Genomic DNA, 15,372 nt, shown 5'->3' with positions numbered 1-15,372 from the left:
CTGACCTGAATGGATCCGAGGGCCTCCAGCCTGGGACCTGCCCAGCAGGAGGGAGCAGGAGAGGGTGGGGAAGCTGAGGGGCCCCAGCTGGGCCTGCTACTTCCTTTGGGCTAGGCAGGGAGGGATCAAAAGAAGGGCAGGGAGGGGGTCCCAGGGAGCCAGAGCCCACGAGCCATTTATTGCCATGTTTTAAAATTCGTGCAAAATATCTGAAGCCCTGGACAGAGAATACAAAGTGATATTTTTCCAAGAAACATAAAACTAGGAAAAGAGGTGGGGGGGACATGTTCCCATCAGAGCTCCCCCACACCAGGCCCCAAGCAAGGGGAGACCTCCACCCCGGCCAGCTGAGCAGGGAGGACTAAGCTACAATCTGGACCCGGCAAGGGAGAGGGTGGACTCTGCAACAGCATCTCAACTACCAACGGGAGGAAAATCAGTCAACTGTACAAGTCTCCTATCCACTTTAAAAAAAAAAAAAAAAGAGAAAAGCTGTCAAAATTGGGCCCTGTGGGTGGGGGAATGGCCGAGTCAGGGCCAGAGCCTGAATCCGAAGTGGGTGCCAGGCAGAGCTGCTGCGAGTGCAGGCAGGCATGGCACACAGCGGGCAGTCTGGCCAGAGGCCTGGAAATGGGTGGCCTTGCGAGGGCAGCCTTAGGGCGGACGCACCACTAATCTCCACCTTCGAAGCCCTCCTCCTCTTCTGGTACTGGATCTGCGTCCCAGCAGGTGATATCAATTTCTAGGGTGTCATCAAAGAGGAGGGGTGTTAAGACAAGATGGGCAGCTCAGTAGATCCAGGACTGTGTTCCTTGACTGTGGTCAAACCCATACCCTCAACCGTTTTACCTCCCATCCCAAGAATTACCTGGAGGTTTGTTGTAGAGCACAGGAGGTGGAGCCTTCGCACACAGCTCTTCTGATTGGGCAAACTCCTCCTCCTGTGATTGGCTGAAGTAACCCTCACTGGCCTACAGGAGGAAAAAGTACCAGGTCGCTGGGCCCCGCCCTACAGGACTAGAGCTGACCTACCAGGCCTAAGCCCCGTTTCCCCAGCAACCAAGATTCCCTCAGTGGTTGCCTGGGAAACAGATACCTGTCTAGCGAAAGCACCCAGTTGGCTGGGGAGAGGGAGGGGGAGTGGAATGGAACTTCACCCCAAGAATGTAGGTCAGAGAGATGAGAGGTGCTGCTGCAACCCTGAGAAAAGCAGCTTGAATGAACCCTGACTACCACCCCTGCCCCCAGGCCACATCTGCCCCCACCTGGGTCCCTTCCTTCTGGGTAGTCTCGCCATTGGTCAACACATGGGGCTCCGGCTCGGGTTCCTGATCTAGGTCCTCTAGAGCGGAGGGCACTGTTGGGGCCTTGGGGGCAGCCAGGGGCTCCCCTTCTACTTCCTCTGGATCGCAGAAGGTGGCTGGTGGCTCAGGCAACTCATCAAAATTGAGAAGGTTGGCACAGCTTTCACCTACTGGTGGCAGGGGCTCCTGAGCCACCTGGTCCAGCAGGGCCACCTCCGCCAGAGTGACCTCAGCACCTGAGGGTGGAGTGGGGGCCCTGGGCTTGGCCTCTGGCTCCCAGGCCTGGGGTGTGGTGGCCCCTTCCCCATTGCCAGGCCATAGGTCAATGAGGCTGGCAGCAGCGGGGGTGGCAACGGTGGTGTCCACAGCGGCAGTGTTGGTTTCGAAGGTGTCAGCTGTGTCAGCGACGGAGTTGGCAACTGAAGCAGGCTCCAGAGGGGCAGCTAGGACAGCCTGGTCTGGAGACTCTATGAACATCAAGTCCTCCGTGAGGCCGCCCTGCCCCCGGGGGGGCTCCCTTGCCAGAAGGGATTCCTCCACAGGGCTGGCCCAGGCCTGCGGAATAGCTGCTTGGTCCTCCTGGCTGGCCTTTTCACTCTCTGGCTGGGGGCTGGGCTCCTGGGTCTCTGTGACTTCACAGGTCAAGGAGAGAGCTATGATTCACACCCTTGGGGAAGGGATAGAGACCTCATCCTACCCTCCCCACCCCTGAGGAATGAGGGAGTCTGCTCCAGTTCTCAGAGAACTGTTCCAGGCTGTCTCTACCCAACCCAGCACCCAGCCAGAGGAAGGTCTGATCTTCCTTCAGAGTCAAGGCCCTGCAGCTCAGAGGGGTCAGGTCTGACTGCAACACCATGACTGCCCCCAGCCATAGCAATCTCCAAGGCAGTGTGCAGTCTTGGTGATTGATGGGTGGCCAGCTCCCTATCACCATGATAACCTGGGTTCCCAGCCAAGTAGGGGCCCTCACTCACCTGAGGCTGGTGGTAATGGTGGTGGCAATGGTGGAGGCTGTGTGGAAGTGACTTCATCCAAAGCCCGCTCAATCTGCTCAGCAACTGGTGTGGAAGCTGCGCTGGAGTCGGATGGGCTCCGGGCAGGGATTGGGGTGGGAGCCATCCTCCGATGGCTGTCCAGGTGGCTGCCTGCAGAACAAAGCCCCAGGCTGGTCAGCGAGGGCCGGGGAGCTACGTGGGACCAGGACTGTTCACCTTGGGGACTGGCCAGCACCTCTCTGGAGTCTGTTGAAGACTGTGAGCTCCCCAGAACCCCCAGGGGCCAGACCACAGCTCCAGACCCTGTAAGCCAAGCCCCTGAGGGCCAGGGGAAAGAGGCAGGCAGTACCTGCTCTAGGAACAAACTTGAGATCAGCAGTCAGGCTGGGGTGGGGGAGTGAGGGCAGGGGGGGCTGCTGGGAAGCGGGGCCCTCCTTACCCCCCGCTGAGGCCTGAGGCTGCTACCTACATGGGAGGGAGGAAGAGAGGTTTGGGGTGCGGTGACAGGTGATATAGGGAAAGGGAGTCCGTGGAGGGGAAGAGGAGGAAGAGGAGGAGGAGGAAGGCCCACTGTCCGATGCCTTTATGAAAGGGCAGTACGGACGACCTGCCGAGAGAGACAGACAGAGAAAGAGACAGAGGACAAGAGAGGGTCAGTCTCCCCCACCCTGTGCAGAGGCCTCACCCACCCCCATTGCTGGTCCTGGATGTCCAAGCTGCCCAAATCCAGAACACACATTCAACCAAGCTGGGCCACAGCCACAAGCATTAGCTAACTCCCACCAGCATCAACCACACAGCCAGGAGCCTGCCACACACAGCCAGCCTGAGTAGCTGGGGACAATCTGCTTACAGCCCTCCCGCAGTCCACCTCTCCCCCCCTCCAATGGCCAACAGCAGAGAGCTCACACACAGCAGCAGGTGCCAACACAATGGGACCAACAGACAGGGTGGGGAAGGATGCTGGAGCAGGAGGCAGAAAGCTGTGTAGGGAGAAGCTGAACAGGGAGCCCCGGTGCAGGCCCCGGGCTGCTCTGGCTCAGGGTCAGGGCCAGAGCCCAGCCCACATGCACCCACCAGCCCTCCAGGCCACTCCCTGCTGCCTTCTATGTGGCTAGTGAGATGCCTTAGCCCACACCAGAGCTGCCACTTGGCACTACCCCAAGAGCCAAGGCCCAACATCAACTTGCTCAGAGCCTGTCTCAGAGCCCTGGCTTGCAAGTGGTGGGTAGAAGCATATTTGATGAGCCTCCTCGCCTTCTCCAAGGGGTCTTTGGGCAAGGCTTCCTTTCTAAGAAACAGTCCCAAAAAAGGCTCAGGGTGCAATCCTGAGGAGTGGGGGCTGGTTCAGGGACTGGGGTTACCTGGTCGGTGGTTGAAGGGCGAGAGCACATCGCAGCTGCCTGAGGAGGCTGACGCGACTCGTTCTTGCTGTTTGAAGAACTCACGAGGGTTGTCAGGTCGCTGGGCAATGATGGCGGCTGCCTCCTGAGGACACAAGGCCTGGGTCAGGGCTTGGCTAGACTGAAGCCTCACTGTTCACCTCACCGCTCTGTCCCCCCAGCTCTTACCTCCACCTCTGATTCGGACTTCTTCATCTGGGTCTCTTCTTCCTCATCCCGCTGGTCACCCTAGAATCCAAAGGGACAATGTTCTGGGCACCCCATACCCACAGGGGTCTTCTTACAACTCCCATGACAAGAAGGGTCTTAGTGGTGGCACCTCAGGTCCCTGCACCACCCAGTTACACAGCCTCCCTTCACTCTCACTGGCTGGGCCTTGGACACCCAGATCGCTGAGCATCTCCTGTGATCCGCAGCCACCCAGACCCCGAGGGCCATCCAGCTCTCCCTCCCGTGTCTACTTTCTCAGACTCTCACCCCAATGTCTGCCCACTATCCTTCCACCAGTACAGCACCCTCTGTGCCTCCCTGTTTTCCTCATCTAGAGGCCCACTCAGGTCAGACTGTCATTTCTCCTCCCGAGCTTCCCATGAGCCACAGCAAGCATTGCTGACTGAAGATGCCCACAGATGGCATTTGTTTGGCTGCTGTAGTGTTTTTTAAAAACACTAATTAGTTACCACCACTTCAAAATCAGGAAGTTTCCTACTGAAATCTGGATCTGGAGCTATACTGAAATGCCAGCAGCTTTGGCAACACAGGTCCACTCTCTCCCAGAGCAGCTGTTGGCCAGAGCCATGCAGCAACGGTTCCTTGCCTGGACGGCTGCAGTCTACCTTCCTGCTTTACTATTCCTGCCTGGTCACTGTGTCCTGAGACTGCAATCTTCCAGGTGGTTAGGACCCCTTCCCTTCTCCAAACTCACCCCTACCCATGCCATGAGATATAGACCAAGTCTTCAGCCACGAACCAGTAAGTTTTTGGCAATATGCACGTTTCCCACCTCTGTGCCTTGGTAGGGGAGATGGGTCTCTCTCACCAAATGCCAATCCCAGCCCCAGGACTGACTTCTCCCACTTCTAGTCCCAACCTGGACATTGTCTCCTCAGGGAAAAGGTCCCTGGCAGAGTCACGTCACTCTCTTCTCTAGTTCCCCGTAGGATTACCCTGGTGTGCACCACAAATTATACTGTATCGCAATTTCCTGTTTTTGAGGTAGTCTCCATCACACCCAGGACCCGGAGTCAGTCTTTATGTGAATGGCTAGCACAAGGATGGAGTTGGTTCACATCTGCCCAATTGAACTCCCTCTACCAAGAGCCTCTTTAATGGTACCTCCTGCTTATGAGGCAAATCAGGCAAAAGAGACTGGTGGAAGGAAAGGGAAAAAAGCTCTAGATCAAGAAGTGAAGCAGGGTTGCTTTGTTGTGAACATAGAACCTAGAACTTAAACATGGTCAAGGTGCATAAAGAGGGCGGTCCTTCAAAGATCACCCCCTCAAGTGGGTTGTCACTCTAATAAGTTTGTGTGTCCTACAGAATGACATCTAAATGCCTTCCCTAAACCCATTATCCCTTCCAATTGACTTGCTCCTACTCCTCAGCCCACTGAGCTCCCGGCAGGTTGGGCTCCTTGCTTTCCCATGAACAAATGACTAAGCCTTTGCTTGTGTTCTGCCCTAGCCTAGTGTGACCTCACTAGAATGGTTCTTCTGTCTAATTAAAAAATAAGGACCACATGCAGCTTGTCACAAAGGCTTTCACCACCAACAGTGCAAATTACACCACAACAAATCAGAGCTGTGAGAACTTAAGCATCTTCTTCAGATACATGGGAGCTCCCTGGCAGCCCAGGAAAAGAGGGAACCAAGATCAGGAATATAAATCTTATTATAAGGTGAGAGATAAGACCAAACAGCCCTTTAAGCTAGAGAAAGCATTCAAGGTGTTCAATTCCAAAGTTTCTCCTATGGGACCTTCCTTATGAGGCCTGAAGTTACAGGACCACCACACTGACCTGCTTGCATATATACTGTCATTGTCACATGAGTCACACATGAAAGACCAGAAAAATGACAGTTACATAATGACACAAGCTACTTAAGGTTCTAGCAGCAATGCTGATAATGGATGAAAATAAGTGATCAGTTCAGGGGATTCACTATATGAGTCTCTCTCCATATGAGTGTACATGTGTGTGTGAGTGAGTGTGTGTGTAAGCCATCTTCAGCCAAATGTTCCATAAAAATAAGCTTTTCCAAAAAGACCTTGTCCATCTTGTTCTCATGGTACTTTAGCACCCAGCAAATAGCAGGCACCGGGGTGTGTTGAATGAATGACTGAGGCAACAGTTGACCAACTGAACATCAGCTCCACCCCACCAGGCAGTTGATGTGATTAATGCCACCTGTGATAGCTCTTGGTGTCCTGGTATGGCGCTGCAGGATAATGCATTGGACCAAACTACCAGCTGTGTCTCTGAAACCCTATACAGGGTGGTTATGAGTTGGAACTAACTTGATGGTACTTAACAACACCACGATAACTCTTAACAATGCCAGTGCATTTAGAGCTGTCCTCTCTGGGTGTAACCTTGGAGTTCCCATGAGTCCCCAGGGTACAACATCTGGAGATCATAATCTCAATCGAGGCCTCCCTTCTGGAATGGCCTGAGTTATGTCTGCAATGCAAAATTCAGTTCAAAGTACAGAGATGTGACCCCGCTGTGATTTCCAAACTATGAATCCTCAGGTCCTATGGGTCATTCCCAATGTTCAGTGATTCAGCAGCACCCCCGGAACAAGGGGACACACAGCAATCGAGATGCTCAAAAGCACAGGTGCAGTTCATTCATTCATATGACTCTGCACATTCTTGTGTGGGGACCAAGCCTCGAGCTCTCTTTGTGCAGGGACAAAGTCTGATTTACCTTGAACCCCACAGGCATCACTGGGGAGGGGCCAGCAGTGTCTGGGCAGGGAGTGCCTGGGTTATAGGGACATTTTTATTTCAAACCTAGCATATGAAAGAACTTTCAAATGGTCTTAAAAGAATTATAATTAAAAGATAATGGAATTTTATAACAACAGAGAGGGAAGGAGTCTTCACAGGAAGGAGCAAGCCTGTCCCCTTGGTATACAGGGTTGACTGTTGTTAAGTGACATCGAGTCGATTCTGACCCATAGCACCCTGTATGGGATTTCCAAGGAATAGCTGGTGAGCTTGAACCACCAACTTTGTAGTTCAAATGACTTTGCAGTCTGACGCATTAGCCCACAGTGCCACACCAGGACAAGACAGGGTTGATAAGGACAGGCAAATTAGACACTGGCTACCTAAAATGGGGTGTGTGTGTGTGTGCTATAAGGCACGAAGTGGCTGGCTTACAAGTTTTCAAGAGTGAGTTTAGTTTCAGTGTGTGCGGGGGAAGGCAGAACCCCCACTGAATAGTTTTCATCTTGTCTGGATGGGTCTGGTGAAAGGAGATGGGGATAGGATTCTTTTGATTCAGTAGTAATTGTTATCATGACTAACTGTGATTGTCACAAATGTAAAGGTAGAAGTTGTATAACATAAAGGGAGGAGTAGTTATTTCTACATTTCAGGAACAGAGGACCCTAGGGCCATCAAGAGAGAAGAGCATGAGTGGAATGTGGGACCCTAAGCAGAAAAGCAGTGACACCAGAGATGGAGGCAGAAATGATGACATGGAGAGAAAGAGCTGCTGAGGACTCTAGACGCATGGAAAGAGAAAGGCTGTGTGCTGGTGGCCAAGAGGCAGGAATGCAGAATGTTTTTGTGTACATCAAAAAAACAAAACAAATTAAAAAAACCCAGAGGGAATAGAAGCAATTACTGTTGAATGATGATGCATGGAGGGGATTGTAATCATTGCAATGAAACAAAATATGATAGGGTGAGTGCAAAACAGATGTTCTCCCATGTAAACTATCACTCAACTCACAATAAAAGCTTTAAAAAATTAAAAAGAAAAAGATATGTAACTTTCCCATAAACTTTTTGAAGCCCCCTCTTTTAAGTTTCTCAAAGAAGGTCTGTATTCATAGCCAGAAACTAGAGCCCCACATGATTAGGTGATAGGCCTGACTCTCCAAAGTGCCCCCAGGCCAGTGCAGGGGTCTTCAGAGCACTTAGCATTGTCCTCAAGCCCCGATCTCTCCATAGGCACAGGGAGCAGCAACACTGCCTGACCAGGAACCTGGGAGCCCTGGCTCAGAACTTACAAAGATCGACTGCTCCTTCAACCGCCTCTTGGCCTCTTCTGCTTCTAGAGTCTGCTGTTTCCTCCTGGAATGAGAAGCCGGCAGGTTTGATCAGGGCAGGCCCTCGAGGCACCAGGGCCAGGTTGCTGGGGTGGGTGGGACTGCACCTGTGCTCCTCAATCTGCTGCTCCCGCTCCCGGTAGCGCCGCTCCCGCTCCTCCTGCTCCTGCCGCTCCTGCTCCATCCTCTCCTGCTCAAACCTGAGCCTCTCATCCAGGGCCTTCTTCCTCTCCTCCTCCTTCCTCAGCTCCTCCTCCTTCTGCAACCCCCACGCCGAGGAAGTGCAGGCCCTGAGCTGGGGGGCCTGACCCTCCATACCATCCCAAACCCAGGGCCCAGGGTATTACTGGTTCTGGGAATTCTGGGGATGGGCCTGATGTGCACAAGACCAAAAGGGCTCTCTCTTTAAGATGGGATAGCAGCATGTGGGTCAAATGAAGGGTCCCCGGGAGAGAAACCAGAGTGACTTCTGGGGAAGGGCAGCTCAACCTGAAGGCTGAGATGGGGATCCACACCTTGGCCTGCTCCCAAAACTGCTCACGGTTAATCCGCTTCATTTCCACAGCTGCGTCCGTTTTCTGATAGGTGGTGCCCTGTGGGGTACAAGCATGGAAAGTAGGCTGGGAGCTCTGGAAACCCCCATGAACAAGGACATTATGAGGGACAAGGAAGGGGCTAAACACAAGCCCAGGGCAGGGCCAGCCACACTGACCACGGGTTCAGTGTTCTCATCCTCCCTTAGCCGAAGGCGATGCAGCACTGGGCTGGAAAGCCGGGCCAGCCCGTTGGATAGCCGCTGTCCAATGGCACCTGCGTCTATGTCTTCCACACTGCTGGCATTCACGATTACGTCGACACCCTTTGGCAAGAAGGCAGTGTTCAAGCAGCATTGTGGTCCCCATCACCACCCCTACATTCAGACCCCCACCCTGGATGGCTCTCCCTGTCTCCATGGGGCCTGGTCCTACACGCACCTGGAAGAATTCGGCCACTTTAGCCACATGGCTGGCACAAGCGCACTTGCGGGCATCAGGCACGTCTTCGCCAACCTGCAAGATATCCAGCAAAGTTAGGGTGAGGAGAGGGGGTAGCAGGCTGAGGTCCCTGGGCTACCCCCACCCCAGGGCCAGTAGGAGTTGCTCCCATGGTGTCAGTGGGGGTGGGGAGGGGGAAGGGTGACTTCGTACCCAGTTGATGAGCACGTATTTTGGCAGAGCAGCCTGTGAGTCCTTGACACTGCAGAAGCCATACATCACCTTCTGGTTCTCGAAGTGACCTGACAGCTCCTGCAAGCCCCCTTCTGGGGGAGTCAGGAGGGTGTCAAGACTTCTGAATCCTAAACCTTTACCTGTGCCCCCCACCCACCCTCTATCCCCATGAAGGGCCTAGGCCCTACAAGAGAGAATTCTCCAGGGCTCTGTAGGCCCCAAGGGTTTTCTGCTTCCAAGATGTGGAGATCCCACAGCTTTGTGTGGATGTGAGGGGGTGGCAGGCCGGGTCTAACTTTGTCTGTGAACCCCTTGCAGCCTACTTTGAGGGTATGACTAAAAAATATTTGCTCTCTCCAGCCTACTTCATACATCATCCGTCCTCACATATCACATTGTATCAATGCTGCTGCCCAACCCCAAGGGTGTAAAATGAAGCCTTCAGGCTCTAGAGAAAGTGGGGCTCATATGGGTCCATCCCTGGTAGGTCCCTTTTGCTGTGTGGCTTGGGGCATGTCACTTTCCCTCTCTGAACGAGTTCCAGTATTCTCCTTAAGTCAGTCCATCAGGAAAACAAGACTCCCCTCCCTTCCCACCCTCTGAGGAAGGATGACAGAGATGACCAGAAAAAGGGCACCCGCTAGAGAAATGTGGGGCTGCTGGATGCAGTCAGGAAGGTGGCTCAGAGCCAGGCGGGTGGGGAAGAAAACAACCAGAGGAGGGGGTGGAGAAGAAGGCAAAGGAATGGCTGGAATTCTTACCTCCTGACGCTGCAAGCTTGAGGTCATCTGAGCCATCCTCATAAGTGTACAGAGCCCTGGGGAGAGGGAGGGGTGGCTGGAAGAAGTTTCAGGACCCAGGCGCCAATTTTGGGTGGAGATGGCTCTGGGGAGGTGTTAGGGGAGGGGAATGGAAGGGCCAGGACAGAAGGGGGTTCCAGATCAGCTCTGGCAGTGTCATCATGACAACAGGGCTGGGCACCACTTCTGGTTGGAGCCCAGCAGGGGGCAGACTGTGAGTTCCATGGAGGAAGGCCTGAGTTAGATGGGGAATAGAAGATAGGGGCAGAAATCACTGCCATTGCTTCCTGGGGCTCAGTGCCTCCTCCGATCCAGTAGGTCCCAGCCCTGGCCCTGGCTGCCTTCCACAGAGCAGAGTGAGTGTGAGATGGAGCTTCCAAGGCGACGGTTCCTTTGTTACCTTGGTTACCGTTCCCTGGCTACAGCGCTCCTGAGCCCCTATTGGCCAATATCAGGAGCCTACCTGGTGCGTGCCTTGGTACCCACTGCCCTCCCCCTGCAGGGAGAGAAGGGGGAGGAGAGAACCTGGTGCTCTAAGGGCTCTGGGCATCCCCTGGTAACCATGGCAACCTGGCAATTGGCACACTAGCGGCCCACCCCAGCGCATTCTCCTCAAACACAAAGGACCCTGGGGACCAGCCCACAACCTCAATCTCCTCCTCTCAGAAATGGGGATGAGATCACTGCCACAGCTCCTGCCCAGACTCTGGCCCTGGGGTGGCTGGACTCTCTCGGCTTTCCAACACTGAGGCCTGCCTCCACCCCAGCCGAGGTCCTGGCTTCCTGGGACTGCCGGCCCTTCCACTCTATTCTCTATTCGCCAGAAAGCTGACCCAGCATTTGTGCTCCACCCTCCTCCTCCAAGCTTTTGCTGCCCTGGCTTGTTCTCCCCAGGTGGCCAGGGCAGCGTATTCATTTCACACAGGAGAACACAGAGATGCCTCCCATCTGCTCACAGTGGAAAGAAAGGCCTAGGGCAAGGAAGAAGGAAGGGTCTCATACTTATAGGTCAGAGGGTTAGGACCCTTCCCAATCCCATCCCTTACTACTGAGGCAGGAGGTGGGAGTGAGGAAAAGAGCTTGAAGTTCCAGGGAGATGAAAAAGAGAGAAGGAAGAGAGACAGAGGGAGAAATAGAAAGAAAAGGATGAAGAGAGTAAGATAAGAGAAAGGGGAGACATGAAAGATGAAAAAGAAATGAAGAGGAAGGGCGGGCCTGATTTGTTGTTGACAGGGTCAAATGGTTCCTCAGTGTCTCCCTTACCCCGGCTTCCTGTTCTTCCCTCCTGAAAGGGACACAGGTGGGGTTGAGTTCCTGGTCCAACTGTTGCACCCGCCTGATCCCTGGCAGCTGCTTCCCAACACAGCTGTCCCACCACCTGTCCTGTGCCCTGACCCTCCACTGGGAACAAAGGGTAGCAGAGAAGCAGGATCTGCCCCTCTTCATCCCACAGATGAGAAACAGAGGTAGAACCCAAGGATCCTGGTTCCCAGATATTACTCTAAATAATCCTACCTCCAGGAGAGGTAGTTTCCAGTCCTGTTCAAAGCTCTTGCTCTTCCCAGGAAAACCTGCCCTGTCTCAGGAGCCTCCATCCTCCACCCTACAACTTTCCCCATTCACATACCTTGTCCTGCTACAGCTATATCTTTCCCATCTGAATCCACACCTACGTTCAAACCCTTCCCCAGCCCTCCATCCCAGCCTCCAGTCCATACTATATGCTTGGATCATGCTGGGTGGCTCACTGTATCTCCCACTTCCCCAGCCTTTGCACAAAGGGGTCCTTCACGTGAAAGACCAGACCAGCTTCCCCACCCCACCCATCTTTTGAAAACACTTCAGAGCCTCAATGGCAGCTCCCAAGAAATCTTGCTCTAAGTTGGATTCTCCCAAGTTCTTCCCATATGTCACTAGGGATTCAGAGCATCTGTACCTGCCCCAGAACCCACAATTACATCAGATACATCCAGAGGGGGTAAGGGGGTGGGCCCTGGAATCAGAGTCTACAAGGAGGCACTTCTCAGTCGATAAGTTTCATGGGGTAGGATTTCTGAATATTGATCAACACAGACTGCTTTGGGTCCCAGGGCCAAGCACCAAGCAGCACCAGTAGGTAGTGGTAACCACCTAGGCCAGAGAACATGGACAAGGGTGAGGAGTAAGCTAGGATGGGCTGCTCTGGGGAAATCCTGGGGTCAACTGGAGCTGCAGCATTGAAGCCAGTCACACAGGAAGAATGTTCAAACTGGAAAGGTCTCTGGTTTCTGAGATAAGGTTGAGTCCAATCCTTTCTTTTGCTTTCACAGGTGAACAGAGGACAGGACTTTGAATGTGGTCAGAGTCAGGACAATACTGTCTTTCTCACCACACAACCTGACCTCCTTGCCCCCTGTTCCTAAGCCAGGCCAGGGCTCTGTGATCCTACCACACACCACTCAGAAGCCAGGTGAAGACGGGCAGTGCCAACTTGCTTTGCCCAGGCAAGTTTTACCCAGACATCCCTTTCCCGGTGTCTTATGTGCAAGTCTGCCCTGAGTCTTAAGGATTCACTGTACCCTGATTCTGTGGTTGAGAGGGAGGGGGTGGGAAGACACTCTTGCCCTTTACCCCACACACAAGATACAGCCCTCATACTTTTTTTTGCAAAATTTTAGCTAGGCCTTTGGGAGTGAACAAATGTGCTTATGTGCGAGGGAGTGTGTGTGCATCTGTGTGTGTGTCCCACACACAACCCAGATTGGGGGGGGGGGGTGACGCACGCCAGCAATGAATAACTTGCTGTGGCCACATGGGCGCTGTTGAGTGGTGGGAGCTAGAGACCTCTGCTAAGCAAGATGTGGGGCAGTAGTGGTTGTGTGGCCCCCCAGCACCAATTACTAGAGCTCTGCTTGCTTGTGGGGGGTTAGGGGAAAATGGGGTGGGTGGTGGTAGACAATGTTTCCCAGATTGGAAGGTGTGAGGGGTGTTCTGAGGTGGACTGTACCTGTCCCCAGACACAGGTTAACAGGCAGGGCCCATATCCTAAACTCTTCTACTAGGGCTAAGCAGGCCTCTGGGCCTGAACTACTCTGATGACCTCAGCTCCCCTAGGGCAGGGTTGGGACAATGGGTGGGTATCTCGCCTGTTTAATCTGTACTGGCCTCTCTTGTGACTGACCTGCGGGACTCGAGAGTGCTTGTGTCCCTCATCCATCCCTCTGGGCCTGGCTGCCCGCCAATGCTGCAGTGCCGTGGCACTGACGCCTGACCATCTCGTCCCTTCCTCCAGCCCCCCAGATCAGTGTCTCTCTCTAAATGCCCTCCCGGGTAAGGGTGAGGCCAGCCTAAATGGGGCCCTTGAAGCCTGCTCTCACTCTGTGCCTCAGTTTCCTTGGAGAGAAGTGCCTGCCTGTTTCCTGCCTGACAGCATGAATAGAGGGAGAAACAGAATGGGCACCTTGGTGCCCAAGGAAAAGTATTCTCAGGGGTCTGTTTCCTGGATGGATGGAGAAGTGAGGAATCCCTTGGCTTTTTTTTGCCACACTGGGGGCTCCAGCCCCAGAGCAGGTGGTCCATCTCCTCCCACCCCCTCAGGGACAGATAACAGCTGGGGAAGCGGGGAGCAGCAGCCCAGCCCCTCCCCCACTGGGAAACAGAGTGCTGCTTGCCAGGGGTAATAGGGATAGAGAGAACAACTGAATGGGGCCCAGTACTTTTACACTGGAGGCTTCCTCCCAGGAACCCCAGCTGTCCCCCTAGGTAGACAGCTCCTGTCCCCTTGGCACTCCCCAACCCTGCTGCCTAGCCCCGGCAATCCCTCCAGGTTGGAGAGGTGAGGGCTCACCCCTGTCTTCTTCGCGACTCGGGAGGAAAAAAGGACTCGCTGCGAGTTCCCTAAGTGGCAAAGAATGTCTTTCCATCACCTTGCAGCCTGAGGGGGGGTGGCGAACACGGAGAGGCCAACCGGTGGGCGGGGCGCCCCGGCCCCCAGCCCGCTCCGCTCTGCTCCTCCCCCGCCCAAGCTTTCCTTTGTGCTGTGGCCGGGCCAGGCTGGGCCGGGCAGGCTGCGCTGACTCCGCTAGCTTGGTCCCCGCCCCGTCCCCGCCCGGTCCTCGCCCGCTCGAAGGTGGAGAAGGTGCCCTTGGCCGCCCCGAGCACACCTGTCCCTCGGGCCCGGGGGGAGGGGAGGGAGAGGGGGATGGGCTCCCACAGGGCCATGAGGCCCCGGGCCACACATCTGGACCCTGAGTTCATCCGGCCTGTGTCCGGTCACTGTTCCCACCGCCAGACTGGGGCCACTCGGGGCGCTCGGGGCCCAGAAGTGCCCCGCCTGGCCCGCCCGGCCCCTCCCCCCGGCGCACAAAGGCAGCCCCTCCCTGGTCCTCCCGGCTCGTTGTTCCATTTCGGGGTCTCCCCCTCCCTTCCCGGTTGTCGGGCAGCAGGCCGGCGAGGAACAAAGGCTCGACGGCGGCGGCGGCGCGGGGACAAAGGGGCTGGGGGGCGGGGGCGGGGGGGGCTCACCAGTCGGCCGCGCTCTCCTCTCGAATCACCTCCTCGTACGCTGCCAGCAGCTCCAGGCGGTGGCCGCTGAAGCTGACGCCGGCCATGCTGCGGGCCGGACCGAAGCCGAACAGACAGACGCACAGAAGGATGGACCGATAGAGAAGGAGGAAAAGAAGGATTCGCCGCCGCCGCCTCAGAGCCTCTGCAGCGAAGCGAGCCGAGCGAGCCAGCGGCCGGGGGAGGGGAGCCGGCCGGCGGGGGGCGGGGGGCGCTGGCTCCGCCCGGTTAGGCTCCCTCCGCTCGCTCGGTCCTAGCGCCGCCCCGGCCCGCCCAGGGGGAGGCCCGCCCCCCCTTCCCGGCCTGCCCCGGGCGCCCCCACGCCCCCCACCTCGGCTGCACTAGGTTGCCCCTCCCCTGGCCCGCGGCTCGGAGCGCAATCCCGGGAGTGGTATCTGATCCTCCGCTACCCTCTCCCCAACCTGGGTGCACGCTCTTATCTCCGAACAGCTCCCTGCAGCTCCAGCATCTTACCCAACTAAGATTCCACTGCTAACCCCTTACCCAACTCCCAGTCCCAAATCCACGTTTCCAATACAGTTCCACTCTCTCTCCATTGCAGTGCTTAATGGATCTTCATCCCAGCCTCACCCCTATCCCTAGTCCATCCTAGTCAATTTTAAACCATTTCCATCTCAAACCTCAACCTAGTTGAAGTACTGGCCCCAACCTTGCCTTGTCTTCAGCCCCTCCCGACCTCTGAAAGGTCTATCCCCAGTCCATTTCCATCACTATGCACAACCATCTGCATTCCAACCACATTTCTGTCCTATCTCCAGCTTCAATCTCAATCCCTTGTTTAGCATACCCCTATCTCTATTCACCACATCCCATACC

General features: G+C 55.2%; 1 protein-coding gene across 1 annotated transcript; it reads right to left on the bottom strand.

The window, feature by feature from the left end:
* Positions 1–157: 157 nt before the first annotated feature.
* DBN1 (drebrin 1) lies at positions 158–14,745 on the bottom strand. The gene is made up of 14 exons (XM_006873451.1): positions 14,497–14,745; positions 9,955–10,010; positions 9,173–9,285; positions 8,960–9,034; positions 8,698–8,844; positions 8,501–8,578; positions 8,093–8,244; positions 7,947–8,010; positions 3,871–3,930; positions 3,664–3,787; positions 2,279–2,449; positions 1,266–1,930; positions 869–971; positions 158–742 (listed from the first exon to the last, which is right to left on the bottom strand). The coding sequence occupies exons 1-14, from the start codon at positions 14,580–14,582 to the stop codon at positions 672–674; spliced, it is 1,965 nt and encodes a 654-aa protein (XP_006873513.1). The 5' UTR covers positions 14,583–14,745; the 3' UTR covers positions 158–671.
* Positions 14,746–15,372: the final 627 nt, after the last annotated feature.

Source organism: Chrysochloris asiatica, unplaced genomic scaffold (genome assembly GCF_000296735.1).
Source record: "Chrysochloris asiatica unplaced genomic scaffold, ChrAsi1.0 scaffold00242, whole genome shotgun sequence".
NCBI lineage: Eukaryota > Metazoa > Chordata > Mammalia > Afrosoricida > Chrysochloridae > Chrysochloris > Chrysochloris asiatica.
This window is presented reverse-complemented; position numbering and strand designations above follow the sequence as displayed.

Excerpts from the sequence above, each read along its gene's own strand:
- DBN1 (XM_006873451.1), bottom strand. The coding sequence starts at position 14,582 with ATGGCCGGCGTCAGCTTCAGCGGCCACCGCCTGGAGCTGCTGGCAGCG. Across the intron at positions 2,450-3,663 it reads GCCCTTCAACCACCGACCAG|GCAGCCACCTGGACAGCCAT; the intron begins GTAACCCCAGTC and ends TTTGTTCTGCAG. Across the intron at positions 972-1,265 it reads CCCAGAAGGAAGGGACCCAG|GCCAGTGAGGGTTACTTCAG; the intron begins GTGGGGGCAGAT and ends TTCCTCCTGTAG.